This window comes from Aythya fuligula, chromosome 1, assembly GCF_009819795.1.
Source record: "Aythya fuligula isolate bAytFul2 chromosome 1, bAytFul2.pri, whole genome shotgun sequence".
Classification (NCBI taxonomy): domain Eukaryota; kingdom Metazoa; phylum Chordata; class Aves; order Anseriformes; family Anatidae; genus Aythya; species Aythya fuligula.
In genome coordinates, this window is record NC_045559.1 from 177,023,412 (window position 1) to 177,046,132 (window position 22,721).

Here is a 22,721-nt window from a genome sequence, read left to right on the forward strand (position 1 = left end):
CAATGCTGTGGCAGGGCAGGGAGCACTTGACTTCCATGTGCCAGGTTTGCTTTCACCATGCAGCCAACGTGACATGAGCAAAGCCAATGAGTTATTTGAGTAATGGTTATGATTATGATTGAAAAAGAAACATAAAAATGTGTGAGGAAAACCGGGAGCAGTAAGGCTAGGGGCCTGGGAACCGGGAACCAACGGGTCAAACCGTAACACCTACACAGTCCTGCAGAAAAGAGCTGGCTTTTGGACAAAAGCACTGTAAGAGCGGGTGACCAGTGGCACACAGGGATCGTGCAGAGCCATGTGAAGAGATGCTGAGCACCAAAGTCAACTGCTGATATGGCCCTGATGTCAGGCTCGAGGCAGCTCGCCAAGATCGTTCTGCTGGCAGCTGATAAAGGCATTACGTATTTTGTAGCACAAACTGGGCTGAAAAGGCAGGGAAAGAGGTGATTCAGAGGACCCATCCAAAAGTCGGTGAAAGCAACACGAGGTGGCCTGAATTCCCTTTTATCTGGAATTACATGGGTGAGTACTAATGGGAACTTAAGAAACGCGGCCAGGTGCAAGCTGCAATGCCTGAGTGCCTGAGCAGGACCCGCTTCACATATTCGAGATAATAAAAACCGGCTGCCTGCAGAAGGAGCTGACAGAAACTCCAGGGACAAATTAAGGTCAAACTGGAAGCCAAGCCTTTCTTAAAAGGAGGCAGCAGCCTGCAAAGTCTGAACACAGCACCCTACCGCTCCGTGTGGTGCCCCCAACCTCAGCTCCCTCAGGGCCACCCCAGCACGGGGCGGGGGGGATCCTACGGGCAGGATCCTCCTCTGGAAGCCGTGAGGAGAGGCAGGGGATGGGGACAGGGCTCTCACAAGGCAGCCTGCCCCACATGGCCCCTTTAATGTCCCCCTCCTGCTGTCCCCGGGAGGCGGGGAAGGGGGCACGGCTTGGGGCGGGCGGCAGCCTCCTGAGGCCGCCCGCTGGCGGGGCAGCCGCAGCGTGAGGGCGGCCGGAGCACGGGCTTTGGGTTTTTTTTTCCACCTCTTCGTGTCTTTTAATCACCGACCCGGCGGCTTTGGCAGAGGCTGTGTGGGGGAATCTCCCCGTTCCCAGCCTGCTGGGGACGGCAACACCGCCCTCGGCACCTCAGCTCTTCCTCGGGGGGCTAAGAGTGACTCCTTGAGCCGCGCATTTGTTTTATTTATTTATTTTTTTTTGTGGGAAAAACCGAAGAATCCGCTGCGTTTGGAGGCTGAGAGGACGCTTAGGTACTTCGCCATTGATGCATCAGACGTGGATATTTTGGAGAGGCTTAGTACGTTTCTGAGCAGTGCCGGGAAGAAATTCAGACTGAACGAGCAAGAATTGGGAAAATGAGAGAGCTGCAGCAATAGGGCTCGGTGATATCTGTCTGTTTGGTCGTGTGTCGCAAGATAAGCTCTGCTCTCTGCTTTAATTCCTTCCCATACTGCTGGGCGAAGGGCTGAGAGGCTGAAATAATCCCAAATTGGAGGAGAGGAGAGTGGTGCGGGGAGCCCTTGAGGGGCACAGGACCCTACTATGTCTGTAGGGTCTCGGCTCTGTCAAGGGAGCAGCACGCTGTGGGGTTTTTGGGGTCGGTATCCTATATGTGTATCAGGACTAAAGCCAGCGTTAGTGAGTCAGTGTGTTAGCGAGTCAGTTAGTGTGTAAATTAAATCCTATTTGGCGGGGCTTGCACACTTCTGCGTTGTGTGATTCCAGTGGGCTGACACAGAAACTGAGGAGCCTTCATTGCATGGGCAGGCTGAAATACGATGCAGGCAGAAGTTGGGCTATACTTTGGCTTTATATCAGTTAAATTATATCTGTTGTAAGTAAAAAAATTGTCTTGATGTGTTGAGGGTGGGGGGAAGTTAACTGCTGTCTTTAATTTTGGCAGTGCAGCCTTAAAGCAAAGGTTGTGTCTGTGGCTGGTAGTGGGGAAGCAAAACTTGGTTTTGTTTTAATGAAGCAAATCCCGATCCCGATGGCAGGACTGGGGGCTGTGAGGAACTTGGAGCCGGATTTGCTCCTTCTCTGGCACTGTGTCGTGCATTCCTGTGGCTGTGGCGCTTTCATGCTGAGGTGCTGGTGGTTCATCTCTGAACTGTTTCTGACAAAATAGTGGGTGCCCTTCCTTGCTTGTATTTCATTCTTACATCAGCGGTGTGCATTGCAGAGGCCTGAGGAGTAAACTGGATTACCCTGGGCTTGGTGGCAGAGTATTTGTTTGGACTTCTATGGTTTGAGTTCCTTTGTGCCTCTTTTGGTTTGTCGTGTCAGAAGAGTGAACACCCAGGTAACTTCCACATGAAGGAAAGATGAGAAAAGGAAAACCAGGGCTGCAGTAACCACTCATCTATGTTCGGTACCTGCAGCTCGTGCTAACTTCATTTGCACGCCGGATTAGCAGCATGTCTAGAGGGAGGAAGTGGCCCAAAGCAAGTTCATCTTTCTGCCTGGTTTTGCACTGCTTCCTGATAACATTAGCAAGAAGGAACCTTGTAAGCTGGTAGCAGAAACAGGCCTTAGCAAAAGCAAAACGCCTTCATATCTTCTGTCTAAGCCTACCAGGTCATGCTAATGTTGATAACATCGGGAAAAAGGGGAGAGAAGTTTAATAGTGACCGTGTTCAAATGCCATTTGATGTCAGATGTAGTCAAACTAGTTCGGCTTGGTGAGAACCACTGGAGGTGCTTTGCTGCAGTGCTCCTTGAAATCCTGCCCGAGGGACAGACTGCTTTCCTCCTGTATGATGGGGGTAATGGTTGTCCAAATACGCAGTGGAGACAGATTTGAACTCAGATGCCTTTAAGTGTTATTGTCTTGTGGTCGTCAAAGGTATTAATTAAACATTTCTACCCTTAGCATGTTTAGAAGGTCCATCATAAGAGGACAAGGCACAGCACTTTATTAAATGTTAGCATATACATTCATGTAATGCTAGTTTTATTTGTAGAAGCTTTAAATCCTTGCTTTCTTTCACAGAAAGAAGAGTCAATAATGTCAGCGCTGAACTGGAAGCCCTTTCTCTATGGAGGTTTAGCATCAATCACTGCAGAATGCGGTAAGCATTTCTGGAGCTGTTTATACGATTTCCTTAACTGAGATGGGTGCTTTTAATGTAAGCTTGGTTCCCAAGCTATTAATGACACAGTATTATAAGGTGTTTTTTAGGGTACAACACAGGAGTGTTGCTTTAATGCTGTGCGATGAGTTGCTCAGAATTTTGTTAAAATTTTAAAACTTCGGTCTGTAAATTCATATACCTCTCTTGTTTTAACGTGACCTTTGTCTTTGGATTCTATTATTTGGTGTGTACAGATTTGGTCATAAGTATGCACAGCTTTTGTTTTGCTAGAGTGGATAAGCTTGTCATGTTGCCTGTAAACATAGTGAACACAACAATTGGATAGGAAGCAGGCATGGCCTCTGGCAAGCTGTCTAGGAGAAACAGGGTGATGTAGAATGAACTGCTTTAACAAAGTCCTGGTAAGAGACTGTATGCTTTTCTTTTCGGGACTGTTTTTATATATTCTGGTATTTAATAAAAGCTGCAGTTTCTTAGGACATGTTCTTTGTCTCCTTTGGTTAGGTAAGTCCTTGCTTAACTTTCTCTAAATTTCTCTCTTTAAGGTACTTTCCCAATTGATCTGACTAAAACACGTCTGCAGGTTCAAGGTCAAGTTAATGATGCTAAATATAAAGAGATCCGCTACCGTGGAATGATGCACGCACTGGTCAGAATATGCAGAGAAGAAGGACTGAAGGCCTTATACTCTGGGTAAAACAAACTGACTTGTAGTATTAGCTTCTGAACGCTTTATTGCTGATTATAAACCCATAGTGGTTAAGCTCATGGGTTTCAGATTGACAGGTATTTAGAGAAAATGCAATGTTCTCCTCAGTGTGCAAGTGGAAAGCCCAAGCTTAGATTACTTAAGACTTTCCACTCTGCAACAGCACTTGATGTTTCTAAAGAAAAGTAGGTTTACTTGAGAAATAATATAGTGAAGCATAAAGTTCTTCTGTACAATAATGCCATGGTTTTTCCATCAATACAATGCTACTATAGTGGTTCAATCATGCAGCTGGAGAAAAATGGCCTTAACCTTTGTTAATTTACTTTTTTCTGCTTTGCACATGTATCAGTGTGCATGCTTCTCTTTAGAAGATGTAAGATGGGGGGGGAAAGGTGTACTTTGCAGCTGTCTGGGACAAGTTTGCCAGCTATTTTAGAGATCCCAGGTTGAGGTATGCCCTAACAGCAATCCTGCCAGAGTTCATTTATGTTCTTACAGTCTTTATTTAATAAACAAACAAACAAACAAACAAAAAAACCTTGCTTTGTCTGCAGTGAGTTTAAAGTATAGATTTAAATGAACAAACCTTTAATACATGTCTTGTGTTCAGTCCCCTGCTTAAAAAAAAAAAAAAAAAGTAGTTTGCTAATCAGTCTTTTTTCAATTTTGAGCATAAATATTATCATTACCTATTTTTACAGGATTGCACCTGCAATGCTACGGCAAGCTTCATACGGAACTATAAAAATAGGCACTTACCAGAGCTTAAAAAGAATGTTTGTTGAGCGTCCAGAAGGTGGGTGCTTTTTTCTTCCAGTTTAAATGAGGACTGTTTTACTTGAAGCTGGTTGTTTACCATTTGCAGTTTTACTGTAGAAGTTTGAAGAGGTCTTCTAAGAAGACATTCCTTGTACCATTTAGAACAAAGTGAGCCAGCAAGGAAGTGGCAGTGCTGATTTTAGGGCTTTTGTAGTCAGCGCCCTTTCTGGCTAAAGCAGAGGTGGCATCATCCTGCCTAGATGCATCTTAAACTTTGTAAATCTGCAGCTAATCCCTTTCTCTTGTTTTTGGAATAGATGAAACCCTGATGATAAATGTTCTATGTGGCATTCTTTCGGGAGTAATTTCATCATCTATTGCCAACCCTACAGATGTCTTAAAGGTAATTAATTATGCATTCTGTAGAGTTTGTCCTTAGTTTCTTCTGTCTTTTAATTGAGGAAATACAGAAGTTGATGAATACAAGATTTACTGTTTTGTAGCACCACTTGTTATAGTCTCTTATATCTTCAAAAAAATAAGTAAGGCTGTTAATTCTTTGAACTTCCTTCAGATCCACACGTATTATTTGGAAGTATGCACTGAGAAACTAATGGTTGGGGAGGTAGCTCAATGCATATTTTTTCTTGGGAGTGGGCTGGGGAGAGAGTCATATAAGATGACTCTAATTTTCATGCTGTAGTGTTCGTGTGGAAGCTCTCCTGTGTCTTTTATCTGTATGGGTTGATGCTTGGTAACATTAAAAAAAAAAAATAAAAAATTCTAGAGTGCAAAATAGGTAAGCATCAATTCAGAGGTAAGAGTTTCAGCATGTGAGTGCTGTTGTGCTATATTATTCCTGAAATCCTGTAGGAAAAGTTGTTTCTCTTAGAGGCTTTGCAATCCAGTGTCCTGTGGAAATAGTGCTGCCACATCATTCACTCAGAAGTGAATTTGTGAAAGCATCACCTCTTTAGAACCTGGTAACTTAATGGTAGATGGTCGAGGACTTCTTTTCCATGTACCTTAAGGGGTTGTTGGTATTTAAATTATAAAGCTATAGCATTTGAGTTAATGGATGCCTCTAATGAAAAATTAAGACAATTCTTCAGGTAGTAGTTTTGAAGATATTCTTCTAAAACCACTAAAAACTGAACTTAATCCTTCATGGGGCTAGTGTGGTTATTTAGAGGCATTTCTAAATAACCAGCTTGTGGATGATCCTAAATGAGGCAGAGCTGTTAGAGGGTGCCCAAAGGAGGGCTATAAATGTGGCGAAGGGTCTGGAGGGCAAGGTGTGTGAGGAGGGGCTGAGGTCCCTGGGTTTGCTCAGCCCCGAGCAGAGCAGGCTGAGGGGAGGCCTCATGGCGGCCTGCAGCTCCCTCACGAGGGGAGCGGAGGGGCAGGCGCTGAGCTCTGCTCTCTGGGGACAGCGACAGGACCCGAGGGAACGGCATGGAGCTGGGACAGGGGAGGGTCAGGCTGGGGGTTAGGGAAAGGGTCTGCACCCAGAGGGTGGCTGGGCACAAACTCCTCAGGTTTGATTTCTGGATGGTTCTGTGTGGAGCCAAGTGTTGGACGTGATTATCCTTGTGGGTTCCTTCCAACTCAGGATGTTCTATGATACAAGAACTTGGTTGTCACCGAACTTGTATTTGGTTGTTACCGTGCCAGTGTCCAAAGGACATTCTCAGAAATCCACAGAGTTGAAGAACATGGCTCCTAGTAGCTGAAATCTTAATCTTTTTAACCTTTCATTTTAAGGTGCTCTTGTGAGAACACTGTAAAGGATATCCTGCAGAACCCAGCTGTCAGTCTAATCTAAATGGCGTAGTGTGCAAGTACAGAAATAGAAGTGACTTAATGCAGCTAAAAACTGCACCCCATAGTGATTCAAAATTAGCAGCTGCATTTAGATGGTGAAGGTACTTGCAGAGATTGCATCATGGCAATGGTAATGTCAGCTATTACCTTGTATGCAGAGAAATTGACTTTACTATTTCAAAGATTATAACTTACCATGTTTGTAAAATTGTATTAAACTGTTACTGGTCTTCTGCTTGAAAAGCATTTCTTTTCTCTTTCTCTTTCAAATAATCTCAGATCAGAATGCAAGCCCAAGGTAGTGTGATTCAAGGAGGAATGATGGGCAACTTTATACAGATCTACCAAACAGAAGGCACTAAAGGATTATGGAAGGCAAGTTTTTTGAACTACTTCTTATCTTACTCAGGTGAATTTCATATATTTCTACAGTATTCTCTAACAAAATATGGGTAAGTCAGTAGCTAAGAAGTGTGTAGTTTGTGAGGACTACTTCACTGCTGGCGTCTCGGTGCATTTTAACAGTGTTGCTGTAAGTATTGTATTCAAGCATTAGTCCAGTCTTATTTAAAAAAAAAAAAAGTTAGGGTGACTGGCTCTAGCATTAGTTAAAGAATGCTCTGTAAAACACAATCTGTATGCTCTGGTCTTTTTATAAAAAAAAAAAAAAAAGCCAAAACAAAACTAAAAACAAACAAACAAACAAACAAAACAACACACGGACATTTGGAATATTTGGAAGTGAAGATACTAATGAACATCTGCTGGAGCTCAGGAATTTGTGTACTCAGTCTTGTAGGTTGTTCTGCTGATTACTGTCAGCGACTACAGTAAGTGAAGGCTGTAAGAATGGACGATTGTTGTGAAACAGCTGGAAAGTAGAAAAGATTTTGCAAAAGTTTCATCATCTCTGTGTTGCTTCTCTGTTCTTGTTCATCACCTTGTCAGTTTTTTAGGTAGTGTTAAGGGGAGCTGCTACCACCTGGCTGTTGAGGTCTTAGTTGACAATTGATGTACAAATTTGGAGGTTAAGCAGAGAGATGGAGCAGCATAAAGGAACTGGAATTAACATTCAGTGTGGGCAAGTGATTTACCTATTAATTTGAATCTGTATTTTTGAGCACATATGTCTAAGACTTGCACTACTTAGTGCTATGTGAGCATACAGTGTTGTAAATCTATTTGTTGTGTGCTGTTTTGTAGTAGAGAAGCTAGGCTTGTCTGCTGGTGCATGAATGTAAGCTATACTTTTTTTTTTTTTCCCTCCTCTAGGGGGTGTCCCTGACAGCACAGAGAGCTGCTATTGTTGTTGGAGTGGAACTGCCGGTGTATGACCTTACCAAGAAGCACCTAATCATGTCTGGCTATATGGGAGACACAGTGTATACTCACTTCCTGTAAGTTTTTATAACAAAAGCTGCTTGCATCACTCTCCTTTGGTTAGTTGTCATTATGTGGAATGAAACTTCAGATTTTTCTCTTCTGAGAAGATAGGTATTCACCTATCCAATTCTGTTTTATCAGTTGAGATGTGTTTGTACACCTTAGTGCAATAACACTTCAAATAGCCCATAATGTGAAAGCTAATTTTATTTAGGATTTGAATTTAACCTTTCTCAAAGGTTCAAAATTCTGTATTATAGTAAATGAAAAGTGCTTTCCATGTCTATTAGCTGATGTAATTTTTAAGCATTAAAAACACTCATTGCTGCACTTTATTTTTTTTTTTTGGGGTGGAGTGATTCTTGTGCTTCTTTAAACGTAGTAGGTGAACCTTTTATTAAAACCTTCTTTTATTAGCTCCAGTTTTACGTGTGGGCTGGCTGGAGCCCTTGCATCCAACCCAGTTGATGTTGTGAGGACACGCATGATGAATGAGAGAAGCCAACAAAACGGGGCACACTCAAACTACAAGGGCACTCTGGATTGCTTGTTACAAGTAAGTAGCTCGTGTATCAGCTTAAGTAGAAACTGGTGCCCAAGCAATAATTCTGGTGTGGAAGTTGAAATTGTTCTAAGTTTCCCTAAAAATGAAAGCAAATCAAGATTACAGCACTAAGCCATCATTCAGTATTGTGGATTCCCTGTAGCTGACATGATGTCTGGATTTCTCTCACTAGTAGAGTTCTGTAAATGTGTTCTTGTTGTTTATGTGGCTATATTTATTTTTATTTTATATTTTTTTCAGACCTGGAAGAATGAGGGCTTTTTTGCTCTCTATAAAGGGTTTTGGCCAAACTGGCTAAGACTTGGTCCTTGGAATATCATTGTATCCTTTTAAAAGGCATTCAAAAGTGATGAAACAAGTCATACAACAGCATGCGTTGACAGACAGTTCCAAAGCTTTGTATGAAAGGTGTCATGTCAGCATCATTTTTTATTAATGGAACATCATCTAGTTGCCCATTTCCTTAGTCAACTGCTTCCAGTGAGATTGCCTACGTGATGTTACACAGCGAATCTTATAAGATCCTGAAAACCCCTTTTCACTTACTCCCTCAATTTCCTACCTGTCCATTTCCTTAATTTGGAGCTTAGTTTGAAATAAATGAGTTGGGAGGGGGGGTTGTTTCTGGACCTGAGGAAGCTGTAGGCAGCCTTCCATTTATCTTGGCCTAACACAAGTTGGTGTAGTTGTGCTTTAACGGTCAAGTGGTCAGAGCCCTGCCAAATGAGTTCCTGGTAACCATGCCACCATGCTCTTCCTGTGAGCAAAGCTACTTAAAGCCAAGTAAAGAGTCTGAGGGCTCTCAGAGGGGTCCCCTGCCTCCTCAGTTCCCTCTTGAAGATCTGTAGAAATAGGGCTGAGTAAACAATTGGCCTGGCCAGGCTTGAAGCATTCCTTTTACTGCAGTGCTCTGAAGCAGGTTGAATTATTCCGCATAGAACTGCATGACAAAAATGATCAACCAGCACTACTACAAAGGAGGGAACTAGAAGGAAGTTTCCATGTTCCAGCACGTATGCTGCCGTCCTTTAGTAGTGAAATAACCATTTTGCACTGAGTGAATGCAAAAGTTTTCCTTAATAATGGGTTCAGTTCTTCCTGACATACGAACAGCTGAAGAAACTAGACTTGTGACGTACTGAAGCCTGTACTGCATTCTTCTACCACACTGTTTGAATGTAGAGCAACTTGTAAGTTATCTCGAGTATCTTCTCTTCTTCCTGCCGGAGATCATGACCAAAGGAAGAGGTCATCACAGGACTGTGGCCAGTCACCCAGAAGTGATGTCGAGGCTCCTGTACCATTGGCTTGCTCACATGATGAAGTGGATGACGTGCACTATTTTCTAGACTGAGCCAAATGGGATGGTATTCCTTTCCAGCTCTTGAAGTATTCCTGAATGTGAAGATCCCTAATGTGACTTTCACTGTCGAGACCCAGATGCACAGTGTTTTATAAGTGTCAGAGGTTGAAAACCATTTTTATTTTTCTAAAGGAGGATAGGTACTACCAAAGCATCGGGCTTTTACTGTTTTCAGAAGAGTACAATATTTGACTGCAATAGTTCAGTTCTTATTTAACTGCAAGTGCCGTGCGATGTCTTTACAGCCTTCCATTTTACCTGCAGCAATACAAAATCTGCTTCTGATTTTATAGATTACCTGTGTTGCAAGTTCTGCTGAACTTGCTGGGAATAAACCAGCTTCACTGGCAGGTGGGGTTGCTACAGCTCTCGGTTGTGCGTGGCGTGAGGAGAGCTTTTTCCACTGTATCGTTCTTGGTTTTCAGAGTAAGTGGTTTCTGAACATATTCGTATGTAAACTTGAATTAGGAATGAAGTTCAGACAAGCCCATGCTCATCTGCCTGTCCTAGGAGGACATTTCTGGTGTTGGGAAGAACTGCTTTGATGTATAGCTGCTATGGGCAGTTACAAAGGTGGGGAAAAAAAATTTCTGGATGGAGCAGTTCAGGCCAATTAATGTAGGTGCAAATGTGAAAAGAAGAAAGGTAAGTCCAAGAAAGACTGCTTTCATTACTTAAAGAAGTAAAAACAAACAAACAAAAAAAAGCAACACCAACAACTAACAAAAAAAAAATAGATTTTGACCCATCCTGGAAAAGAAAAAACAAAAAATCTGACAAATCTGCCAAAAAATCTTAACAAAAAAAGGCTGGTTCCCATGCAGGAAAAAAAAAAAAAAAAAAAAAAAGCAAGAAAAAATTGAAACAACAGAATAATTGCATCAAAAAAAAAAGACAATCAAAAATGTGCATCAAAAAATGAATCCCCCAAAAGACTCAACCAAAAAATGTCTGGCCAGACCAGAATAGTTCCCCTCAGAAAAACTCAACCCCCAAATGGCTGGGACCCTGACGGAAGACACCCAAAAATATCCCACCTGAAAAATGGACCAACAAAATCTCCCCAAACCCTAACCTCCAAAAGGCTAGACCACCATCAACAATCATAAATAAATAAATAAATAAAAATCCAGAAACCTAACCTAATGAAAGAAAAAAGGCCCAGCCCCCCCCCCCCCCCAAAAAAAAGCTGCCCCCCCCCAAAAAAAACCTCAAAAACAAAAAAAAAACAATGAAAGAAAGAAAAAAAAGTGCCCTAACTGAAAAAAATAAAAGGGCACTCCCCCAAAAGACCTGCTTAAAAATTAAAGACTAATAATAATAATAAAAAAGAAGGCGGCCATGCAGAAAGAGCTCCTTCTCAGAAAAAAAAGAAAAGACCCAAAAAGGGCAGTCCCCTCAAAAAAGAGCCCTCCCCCCAAAAAAAGGGAAAAACTCTTTCCAACAAAGGGCAGCACTCAAAAAAGAACCCCTCAAAAATAGGTAGAATCCAAACAAAATAGGGCAGCCCCTCAAAAAAAATAAAAGGACCCAAAAAAGGCACATCCCCCACCAAAAAAAGCCCCTCAAAAACAACAGAACAGAGGCCCCAAAGGAGCAGCTCTCCAAAAAGAACCCCTGGGGGAAAAAATAAAAGAATTGGCTCTTGGATTATTCCTCATTATTGATTTTTCAGTTAGGCAGTGATGAACTTTTGCTCATAAATAGAGAAGGACTTGGTAATGGGAAGGTTGGAGGCCGTCTTGGGCACAGTGATCTTGAATTAAGTGTTTTCAAGTCTTGGAGAAGTAAGGATTGGGGTTATAAAACTTCTGGAGGGCAGATTTTGGCCTGTTAAGGAGTCCTGGCGTGTTGGTGGAGTCCTGAATGAAGGGCAAAGGAGGCCGGGAAGGCTGGGTGCTCTTCAAGAAAGCCTGCTCCTATGCTTTTAGGATTTGTCCCCACATGCTGAAAGATGAGCCGTCTTGGAAGATGACCGGCCTGGCTGAACAGAAAGTTTGGGAAGAAGAAGAGGGTCTGCGACCTTTGGAAGGGGTGGGTCACTCAGGAGGACTACGAAGATGCCGTGAGGCTGTGCAGAGACAAAATTAGAAGGGCCGAAGCCCAGCTGGAGCTCCATCTGGCTGCTGCTGCTAAAGACAATAAAAATATTTTTATAAATACGTAAAAAAGGAAAACTGAGGAGAATCTCCATCCTTTATTGGGTGTGGGGGGAACTTGGTGATGAGAGATGAGGAAAGGCTGAGGTGCTTCATGGCTGCTTTGCCTCGGCCTTTGGTTGTTCTCCAGGTACTCAGCCTCAGGGCTGGCAGAGGGGGACGGGGAGCAGAATGAAGCCCTCAGAGCCCACGAGGAAATGGTTGGGGACCTCTTACTCCACTTAGGGGTACGCAAGTTGATGGGGCCGGGTGGGATGTCCCCGAGGTTTGTGAGGAGCTGGCTCCTCTCCAGGCTTAACAGCCCCAATTCCCTCAGGCCATTGTGCACCATGTTCAGCTGGCTGTGCCCATCTCCCCCATTTCCTCATCTCCCCCAGTTCACCACTTCCCCATTTCTCCATCTCCCCTATTTCCCATTATCTCCCCCGTTACCCCATCTGCCCCATTTGCCCATGTCCCCTGCTTCCTAATTTCCCCCATTCCCCCATCTTCACAACTTCCTCATCTCCCCTATTTCACCATTATCTCCCCCATTTGCCCATCTCCCCCACTTCCCAATTTCCCCATCTCCCCCATTTCACCTAACTCCCCCTTTTCCCCAATTCCCCGTTTCTCCTATGCCTCCATCTCCCCAATTTCCCCATCTCCGCCATTTCCCCAATTCCCCATTTCCCCATCTTCCCTATTTCTCCATTCCCCCATCTCCCCGTTCCTCATCTCCACTATTTCCCCATGTATCCCATTTCCCCATTTCCCCCATTCCTCAATCTCCGCTATCTCCCCATCTCCCCCATTTCCCTTAATTCCCCATTATCTCCATTCCTCAATCTCCCCCATCTCCCCCATTCCACCATTACCTCCCCCATTCCCCATTATCTCCCCAATCTCCCCCATCTCCCCATTATCTCCCCAATTTTCCCCATTCCCCATTATCTCCCCCGTTTCCCCATCTCCCCCATTCTATATCTCCCCCATTCCCCCACTATCTCCCCATTTCCCCATTATCTCGCCCAATTCCCCATTTCCCCAATTCCCCCATCTATCCCATTTCCCCATTATCCCCCCCATTCCCCATTATCTCCCCCATTCCCCATCTCCCCCATTTCCCCATTATCTCCCTTTTTTCCCCATTCCCCATTATCTCCCCCTTTTCTCCATTATCTCCCCAATTCTATATCTCCCCCATTCCCCCACTATCTTCCCCATCCCCCATTATCTCCCCATTTCCCCATGATCTCCCCATTATCTCCCCCATGCCCCATTTTCTCCCCCATTCCCCATCTCCCCCATTTCCCCATTATCTCCCCCAATTCCCCATCCCCCATTATCTCCCAATTCCCCCATGATCTCCCCAATTTCCCCCATTATTCCCCATTCCCCCATTCCCCCATTCCACCTCCGACCTCCCACCACCAGGGGCCGCTCCCTCCCCCTTCCCCTCCCTCCCCTCCCCTCCCCTCGCCACGCGTCCTCCCCGCGCTCCCCCCTGCTCCTCTCCCCCGGCTCCCCGCGTTCCGCCGCCGCCATGGCGGAGCCGCCGGGCCGGGAGCCCCGGGACCGCCTGAGCCTCTGGGACCGCCGCCCGCAGCCCCGCGCCCCGCTCAGCGAGCGCCAGGCGGACTCCGTGCTCCGGCTGAAGGCGGCGGCCGAGGCCCTGCCGCTGCCAACCGAGGTGAGCGGGGGCTGAGCGGGGCGAGGCGCCGTGTGCCGCTCCCCCAGGAGGAGCCCCCGCAGCCTCCTCGCCTCACGGGGGGTTCAAGGGGTGCCCCGCGCCCGGGGAGGGGTCCCGGGGGGCTGAGGAGCCTCAGAGGGGTAGGGGAGGGACCGGGATCCGCCACGCATCAGATCCTGGCTGTGCCTTCCTGGGCAGAGCAACGCGACCAGGAAATCACGATTTTTTAATTAGCAAACGACTTGCTGGTGAGATACCGGGTTGTTTTGAGCTAGCACTTGGTGGTTTTATGCTAGTCATGTGCTTAGCAATGGCACTGCTGTCAACTGAATCCAAAAGCCTGTTTTCCTAATATCACAGAATCCCAGAATCACAGAATTTCTAGGTTGGAAGAGACCTCAAGATCACCGAGTCCAACCTCTGACCTAACGCTAACAGTCCCCACTAAACCATATCCCTAAGCTCTACATCTAAACGTCTTTTAAAGACCTCCAGGGATGGGGACTCCACCACTTCTCTGGGCAGCCCATCCCAATGCCTCACAACCCTCTCAGTAAAGAAGTTCTTAACATATATAACATAATCATAATAACCATATTCATATCATAATCATATAACAACGTTTGTGTTTTTTTTTCCACTTGTTTTCACCATATAATCATCTCCAGTTGAATTCAAATAAGATTTCTCTCAACTTACTCCTTTCCATATTTTTACTGCTTAAAAAATAATTGTGGCTGCTGATTCCTATCAAGCCAGCGCTATTCCTTGTCTTCTTAAAAAAAACAAAAAACAAAAACAAACTTTAGTTTGACTTCTTCACTAAAAAGTCTTGGAAAGAATCTGAAATGATATTTCCCAAATGTATAAAGTTACAGATTTTCTCAGGACATCTGGCAAGGAGATTTGACCATTCCTGTGCTGTGGTCTTGCTGTGTAGCACAGACAGTAATGGCATTTTTTTTTGCTTCTACATAATTCTGAGTTCTTAGGTTCTCAGATACTTTGCTAGGACATTTCTCTGAGTGTATAATCAGATAAATTGGAAATTAATGCAGTGATATGTCAAGTACATGCATATTCAGTTTCAGTTCTTATACAAATAAGTACTTACATAAATTCTTTTATTTTTTTGACTCTAAGTAAGTACATTTGTGGGTGTTTCTGAGTATATAGCTGTGCTGGTGGTTGGTGTGTTATCATATTGATTAATAAAACATCCATTGCATCGATTACTTCAAAAGTAAATGCTGGTAATTTTCTTAAATTGACGCTTTGGATTCTGTAACTGTAGTTGAGCTGAATATACGCATTTTTAATAAAATGCCTGACTAAAGTTTGTGCGTTTTTTGTGAGCAGCTTCCAATCGAAGACTTGTGCAGCCTGACATCCCAGTCGCTGACTGTTACGCTGACGGCCGCGGTGCCAGAATCCACAGAGGATGTTCTCCTGAAAGGATTTGCCATGCTGGGGATGGAGAATGAAAGAATTGAAACAGCACAGCAGGTAAATGATTCCGGATAACGTCCAAGGTGCAGTAATCTTCTTCAGAGGGTTCTTTGATTTTCTTTTTTGTCTCTTGCTCAGCTTTTGGTGGCTTCATTAAATTTTTGTTGTCAGTTATTAAGAAACCTGTGGAAAAAATCATTGGAGTCTGAGCTCTTAAGTAACAGATACGTTCTCCATTTTGAGTGGAGCCTTATGTGAGAGTAAGGTGCTGTGGCTCCTAATGTAGAAGAATGGCAGATCTTCCCCATTTTTATTGTGAAAACTTTGCTTGTTCTCGTGCAAATAAGAACAGACAAAATTCAGTCTTTCATGTTTTCCTACTAATGGTGTATTTTTTCTTGGTTAGTAACTAAGCTCTTGAACCTCTCTATTTTTTACAAAAGCTTGTATTCTGAATTTCTGCTTCCTAGATCTGTTGTTTTGGGGGGTGAGAGGGAGGGTGGCTTTTTTTTTTTTTTTTTTGTTTTAATCAATGGCATTGCGTGTGAGGTGAGTTGTTCACACTATAAAATCTCTTCTAGTTCTTCTCCTGGTTTGCTCAGCTACAGACGCAGATGGATCAAGATGAAAGCGCCAAGTACAGGTAAGTGTTCTTCCCCAGTTTCTTTAATTGTGAGCAGTTTAAATCCTGAAGGACTTCATCTTGTCCCTGTAATCTTAGCATGCACTTGGGGTCACCTGCTGGGGAATGTGTTGGAACAGCAGAAGCTCTCTGAGGCCGAATGCCCCGCTCCCTTTCTGAAGCCTGTTGCCCTTGTGACAGAGCAGTTAGAGATGCAGATTTCCTTCCAAACTGCCTAGTATATTAAGAAAATTTGGAATTAGTTCTGGCTTACAGCTCACCAGCGCCTGTATCTGTGAGGGTGTAGCTGCATTGCCAGCATTCCTTGACACTTTGTTTGGCTCCGCTTTTGAGAGGTGGCATTCTCATCTATTTTTGTCTGCCTGACTTTTCGATCAGCCTCAGGAGAACCCCTTTCCACTGGCTTTCGTGAGAGTCAATAGCAGGGCTGAATGGTGTAGCCAAGCCTGCTGTGGCTTCTGTGGGAACTGGCCTGGGTTTTGAAACTTTACAAACCTGCTCTTGGCTATAAAGAGATTGTGCTGAACTCCTTCTCTTTTTTTCTATTTATCTTTGGTCTGTCTCTTCTTCTCTTGCTCTGACATTTGAGGATGTGGCATTTCCTGAAAGCAGAGATTTAGGCATACTCTACAGCCCACGTTCGGATCATTAACACCCTGTAGAGAGTGGCAGCCTTGCCCTTTGGTAGTCGGCACGTTCATGATGCGCGCAGACACCTGTGTGTGTCGTGAACGTGGAGTGGTTTGTAGGATGGCCAGGGGGAGTAGTTACATGCAGGAGGCCAAAGGACAGGAAAAAAATAAGTTGGTTCTTTGCCTGTTGTATGTTAACGGTGAGTGGTTCACCCTCTGGTGAACTGCAACAACTTTGGGAGGGTTCTAAAAGGAAGCTGAAAATTGTGTTTGAAAAGGAGACCCAAATTACTATGCCCCTGCTGGACACAAGGCAGGTAGAATTTGGCTGCTAGCAGCAGCCTGCAGTAATTGCTACATTTGTTCTGTCCATTTAGGCGTTATTTGCATGCTCTAGACAGGCTGCTGTTCCAAATCCTTTAGCTTTGTTATTTCTGCAGGTCATGAAACATCTGCTTACTGTGCACGTGAGCTTGGTGCCAGTCTCTTATTCCTCGAGTTAATTTGTCTCAGGGAAAGGTACCGCCAGCGTCCCTGTGGGCAGCTGAATTTGTAAACACGAAAAGTGAAATCGTGCTCGTTTTCTGTTGATTCTCCCCCTTTCTTCTTTTTTTTTTTTTCTAGGCAGATGAGGGATTACTTGTCTGGGTTTGAGGAGCAGTGTGATACTATACTGAACGACGTCAACAGTGCCCTCCAGCACCTGGAGGCCCTGCAAAAACAGTACCTCTTTGTGTCCACCAAGACAGGAACGCTGCATGAGGCCTGTGAACAGCTTTTGAAAGAGCAGGTAAGCTTCCATGCGAGGATTACCGGAAGCTTCCAAAATACCATAAACTAAAGTTTCTTAGGCTGAGGAAACTCGTGAGCTGTGGTGACAATCCCTCCGTTTCCTCTGGAGCACTTTTTCAGTGCTTCACCTGCAGCTTTAGGGTGTAAGGCTCTGCCTAGTGAAACGTTGAGCATGTGTTGATACGTGCTTCAATCAAGAAGGGAGGCTAGCTGACAGGAGCTTTGGTAAGTGGTGCCTGACAAGTACAAATCTTACTGAGATCAATAATTCGTGTCACAGAAATATTTTGAGCTGGTTGCTTTAGAGAAGAATTTCTCCAGTTATTAGCTTAATTCCAAGGTACTCTCTTTCTCTTTCCCTTTCCCACAGGGATAAAAGCAAGCAAGCTTTCTTAGCCCTCAGAACTTTAGTGATACAAGGTTATTGAGGCATGATATCACACGTAACTTCTAATTATAAAATATCCTGCTCCGAAGTTACTCTCAATTCATTGTTGCTTTTCAGGGGGAGGAGAGGGAAAGATAAATCAGAAAACTCTTTGTCTTTGCTTTTACTCATGAACTACAGCCTCGTTTTAAACAAGGCATGATTATCTTTAATAAATAGCAGAAACATAACGCATACTCATGGTGGAATCAGAATAGCTTTAAAGGAATGGTAAAGGAAAGAATTACCTTGTAAAAGAGGGCTGGTAGAGAAGATGTACTTGTCATCTCTTTTGAAAACAAAAACTTCAAAGCAAATTTATGGTGGTGTGTGCTGCCCTCATCCCCACCTGCTGTAGTAGCTCTACAGCTTTGTGGAAGAAACAATGCCAATTTCAAATGAATCAATAGAATAAAGTTCATAAATACATAGATGAGATTTAGAAATAATGCTTACAGTGTTGAAATTGCCATTTTTGTATACTGAGGAATTTTTGTTCAGAGAAAAATCATCTAAAGACCAAAATGTAGTTCCAAAAACCTTTGACCTTCTCCATACTTGCTGGATAGCGTGGGCTGTTTTGATGTACAGGGAAGCAGGATTTACAAGTTCAAAGAGAAAGCAGCTTCCAAGTTACTGTCTCTGCATCTCTGTGCTGACTTTTAAAAGTTCTCCATTTTTGTGGGTGATCTGAGATGTTCCAGACTGGAAAAGGGAGAACTTTTAAAGGCTCCAGTCCTGAAATACAAGACTTGGAGTTCTCTGAAATACTGATGTCAGCACTGCTATTTGTATGCGGGAGTATCTGTGGAATGGTGACAGACCTGCAGAAAAGACTCTTTAAAGACACTTCTAAGAGTAATGTGTCTTTGATGAAAGAGGGAGACAGAGAGCGTGCACTGTTGTGTTCTGCATATTTTGTTGTATTTATTTAGGTGCAAGTTATTTGGAGATAGTTAATATTAGTGTGTGTTGAGATGCTGAGAGCATTTTATGTCTCAATTTTGGGGAAAGGGATGCTGATTTTTTTTTCCATATTTAAATTACTTGCTGGGTTATTGGTTTTCTGTAATTTATTGCTTTTTCTTAACAGTCAGAACTAGTTGACCTGGCTGAAAACATCCAGCAGAAACTTTCTTATTTTAATGAGCTGGAAAACATCAACACAGTAAGTATATTATTTCACTGGTAATAGTTTCAGAAAATGAAAGCGTACTAATCTTTTGAACTACATCACTAAAACTAAGTTACATTGGTTGTTGCAATGATGCTTTGTCTTGTTTTCCAAAGAAACTGAATTCCCCCACGTTGTCTGTGAACAGTGAAGGATTCATTCCCATGCTGGCTAAGCTTGATGATTGTATTGCATATATTTCATCACATGTAAGTAATTCTGAATTGTTTCCAGTTAAATCGAGACTATGTATTCAAACTATTGTTTTTTTTTGCCTCTACAATATTCTGTTTGCCAAATACAGTCGGAAAACAATGATGGCAGTTTATATGCTTAAGAATATATATTTTTTGTTGAATATACTCAATGTTCTTTATAGACTACTGCTTTTAGTTTGTGTAAATTAGCATTTCTGGCTAGTAAAAGTATATTTTGATAAGCTTTTGACTCGTTTTGTTCTTATTTTAAAATGGATTTCTTGTTTCTTTCAGCCAAATTTTAAAGACTATCCTGTATATTTGACCAAGTTTAAACAATGCCTTTCTAAAGCTATGCACCTTATCAAGACGTACACTGTGAACACACTACAGAACCTCACAAGCCAGTTGATGAAAAGGGTAAGGGGGATCAGTAAGTGGTGACTCAAGCTGTACTGAAATGTGTGTTGTAAGTCTATACTGTTTTCTTCTATTGGTTTTATTTTGAGGGTGGAAGGTGTCAATAATTCTGTGAAAATAGGCCAGTCCTATCATGGGTACCACAATGTTTATGTGGATTGGCCAAGTTTCAGCCAAAATCTGGCAGAGACTGGGTGATCTAAAAGGAAAAAAAAGAAAGGGAAGTTGGAGACTAAGCAGATGAACTTGCCAAAGGCCAGGAATGGCTAAGCAGCTGAGTTAAAATTGCTGTGAGGCAGCAAGCAGCTTGCCAGACGGCTTGCTTCCCTGAACTGGTTTGTGCACAGCAGCTCTGAGTCAGCCACAGCACGTGCTGCTGTCTGTGTTGACAAATGGGGTGGTGCACAAGAGAAGTATGGTGCTGTGGGGATCAGCTCCGGAGGTGAATAGTTATAGACGTGGAGAGGTTGAGGGGAATATTTGAAGGGTGAATGCAGGAGCCAGGAATCAAAATAAATCCTGTTTGAAAGCACAAAAGCTTTGAGTTCCTGACACGAGTCTTCCACTGCCATACCAGAATCTTGCAGCAAGAATTTCGGGGTGCTTTTGGTCATCTAAATAATTCTTTTTTTAATTTTTTTTTGGTAAGTCTGCGGTGCTTAGCGTAGCTGCAGAATAACTGACAGGTTCCTCTTGGTTTTACTCATATCTTTTGGTCAGTTTTAAAACGTTAACAACGATGTTCAGGAGTCACAGGGAACAGTTAGGTGCTTCATTCCCACTCACTCCAGGGAGTTCAGGCATAAAGGTGAGTAGGGAGGTTTTTTGGTCTTATTAAAACGTTAATAATCGTGACACAGTATTTTAGCAGAGCAGAAAGGAGAGGGGAATGTCATTTTCTGTCACAGCTTCTGCTGGGCTTTTTTAGTGCTAGAGTTTTAGCTGTCTACTGAGATAATGTAAGGAGCCACAGGAGCAAGCACCTAAAAACCTGATCTTCTGGTTGAAGCTCAAATGTGAGTTGAAATTTTTCTTCCCGGGTCCGGGACTGAGAGGTACAAGGGAAATTTTGTTCCATTGTAGTACCATGGGTCAAAGAGCAATACTCAGCAGTACTGTGGCAGGTCCAGAGGAAATGGTTGTCTCAAACGGAGAACATCCTAATTACTGGAAGTTACTTTTGCTGTAGAGACTGCTGGTTGGAGCTTTCACTGTGGCTTTTGTTCTTCTATCTGCCTTATCTGAGTTCTGAAACAAGCACGCCTTTCTAGGTGGAAGTTGTCAAGGACTGTAAAAATCCAGTTCCCTGTTTTAGAGCCTGATTGTCTCAGATGGTTGATGCTAGAAGCCAAATACAATTTTCCATTTTAACCAATTATTCACGTCTTCTTCCAGGATCCTTCATCTGTGCCAAACTCTGACAATGCCTTCACGCTGTTTTATGTAAAATTCAGAGCAGCTGCTCCCAAAGTCAGAGTAAGTAGACTGGTAGTTAACTGTTGGACATAAAGCTTTGAAAATGGGTTTTGAATTTATTGGTAGTGTGAATACAAGGACTGCATATTAACTGTCCAGGGAGAAGATAATTCTCAACTATTGTGCAATGATAAGAAAAACTCATTTACTGCTAATAACTTTTTTCTTTTTATTGATTAGACTCTTATTGAGCAAGTAGAGCAAAGATCTGAAAAAATGCCAGAGTGAGTATATCTATGGAATTTATTTTCAACTCTTTTAAGGTTTGAAAATCTTTACTATATTAAAATAGTTTAACATGTTATTTGCTCAAAAGAAAGTTTTAAAAATTGAAATTGTGTAGACTTGAAAGAGGATATTAGAATTAATTTTTTATTTTACCAGAAAATAAACGTTAGGATGCAGTCAGTGTTCTAATCTCTCGATTGTTTGGCCTAGGTATCAACAAGTTCTCAATGAAATCCATCAATGTTACCTCGATCAGAGGGAGCTTTTGCTTGGTCCCAGTATCGCCAGCACCGTTACAGAATTAACCAGTCAGAACAACAGAGATCATTGTGCTTTGGTAGGCAGAGATGGTCATGTGTTGCATTTTTGTTTGTTTTTTAAATATATTTTCATTTTCCCTTTCTCTCAGTAAAACGCATTTATTTAATTTAAGTATTTACACACACAGTTAACAAGGTTTTGTTTGTGGTTTTGAATCATATGAAGTTCTTAGTGATTTTTTCAGTTAATGTGTTTTGTGAAAGATTCTTCTGTAGAAACTGCTCTGCTACAAACCTCAGAAAAGGTTGTTTACAGAGAAGCATGAGATGTGGTTACTTAAATTGCATAAGAAACAAAAAGGGGCAGTAGCTGCACAATGAGCTTTTATTTGGCTGGTAAAAACTTCTTAGATTTGTAGTTGATTGCAATTTTCAATTTCTTTAAGCTTCCATTTAATCACAGCTGTGGTGATATAATCCATGTCCTTTGGTATCGATGCAAGGAAAACCATTTAATAATCAAGCCTTTGTATTTCTCTGAACACAGGTGCGAAGTGGTTGTGCCTTCATGGTCCATGTCTGCCAGGATGAACACCAGCTTTACAATGAGTTCTTCACAAAACCAACACCAAAACTGGAGTAGGTGGTACATGCTGTTTTTGTTTTCCTGCATATAGAATTTACTGTGTGATGTAGCAGCCAACGTTATACGGCAAATAGGGTGGTATTGAAGTGGTTTGGTAAGAGCCAGTGTGAAAAAAAAAAATATCTTGGGTTCCTTTATACATCAGAATTTGATGTTCTTGTGTTTCTTCCTTCAAGTGAAGCTGATAATTGATATTCTCTGTAGTAATCTGAGTAATGTAAATGGTCAGAAATAGGTAGAGACACACAATTTCTGTGGAAATAGCTGTACAAGTTTTCAATTTTAGAGCCAACAGCTGTTTTTGTATTAAGCTGATAAAGACACACAAAGCCTGGCTAAAAATCCACCGTATTGCAGGGTTCTGAAAGATGTCTGAACCTTACGGATGGACTCCAAAGCCTAAGAAATTCATCAAAGCATGGAGGTGTATTCCTCTGAGCAGGAGCATGGGAGAAGGGGTCATAGATAAGGGGTCACGGTTACTTTTGAAATATATATCTCGGGAAGATAAAGTTCTTCTCCCAGCTCTCTCATTCCTTTGTTGGAAGTCTGAGCGAAGAGTTGCAGTAGTTGTGATGCTGCTCTTTTCTTTTTCCTTCCCTGAGAAGGAACTGTTCACTGAGAAGCTGAGGTCTCATGTGAGATGTGCTCAGGATTTGAGGAGACCTAACTCAGTTGACTTAAGAGCCAGTTTAATCCAACTCCTAAAGTAAATTTCAAGTCCTTGTTTGAAATCAGTACAGAATATTGTTCAGACAGAAGTTTTATCACTGTTGCACTACATGCCAAGAATGAGAATAAACTTCTGATTATTTTTGAGTCAATGGAAC

At 42.8% G+C, this 22,721-nt stretch overlaps 2 protein-coding genes across 4 annotated transcripts in view; both read left to right on the forward strand.

The window, feature by feature from the left end:
• Positions 1 to 445: 445 nt before the first annotated feature.
• SLC25A30 (solute carrier family 25 member 30) lies at positions 446 to 10,434 on the forward strand. Of its 3 annotated transcripts, none has more exons than XM_032195207.1 (10): positions 446 to 525; positions 3,008 to 3,086; positions 3,656 to 3,803; positions 4,524 to 4,618; positions 4,899 to 4,984; positions 6,685 to 6,780; positions 7,678 to 7,802; positions 8,206 to 8,344; positions 8,594 to 8,674; positions 9,446 to 10,434. In XM_032195207.1, exons 2-10 carry the CDS (start codon positions 3,023 to 3,025, stop codon positions 9,485 to 9,487), a joined length of 876 nt encoding a protein of 291 aa, XP_032051098.1. In that variant the 5' UTR covers positions 446 to 525; positions 3,008 to 3,022; the 3' UTR covers positions 9,488 to 10,434. The 3 variants fall into 3 exon arrangements, with proteins under 3 accessions (XP_032051098.1, XP_032051090.1, XP_032051106.1); XM_032195199.1 differs by lacking the exon at positions 446 to 525 and adding an exon at positions 1,207 to 1,265; XM_032195215.1 differs by lacking the exon at positions 446 to 525 and adding an exon at positions 1,297 to 1,312.
• Positions 10,435 to 13,399: 2,965 nt separating this feature from the next.
• COG3 (component of oligomeric golgi complex 3) overlaps positions 13,400 to 22,721 on the forward strand; it is a 29,824-nt gene continuing 20,502 nt past the window's right edge. The window contains exons 1-11 of the mRNA XM_032197362.1: positions 13,400 to 13,547; positions 14,907 to 15,053; positions 15,578 to 15,639; positions 16,896 to 17,061; positions 18,584 to 18,658; positions 18,781 to 18,873; positions 19,156 to 19,281; positions 20,677 to 20,757; positions 20,938 to 20,981; positions 21,196 to 21,322; positions 21,793 to 21,884. Of these exons, the coding sequence (XP_032053253.1) occupies positions 13,401 to 13,547; positions 14,907 to 15,053; positions 15,578 to 15,639; positions 16,896 to 17,061; positions 18,584 to 18,658; positions 18,781 to 18,873; positions 19,156 to 19,281; positions 20,677 to 20,757; positions 20,938 to 20,981; positions 21,196 to 21,322; positions 21,793 to 21,884 (1,160 nt within the window). The 5' untranslated portion in view covers position 13,400. The remainder of the gene's footprint in view (positions 13,548 to 14,906; positions 15,054 to 15,577; positions 15,640 to 16,895; positions 17,062 to 18,583; positions 18,659 to 18,780; positions 18,874 to 19,155; positions 19,282 to 20,676; positions 20,758 to 20,937; positions 20,982 to 21,195; positions 21,323 to 21,792; positions 21,885 to 22,721) is intronic.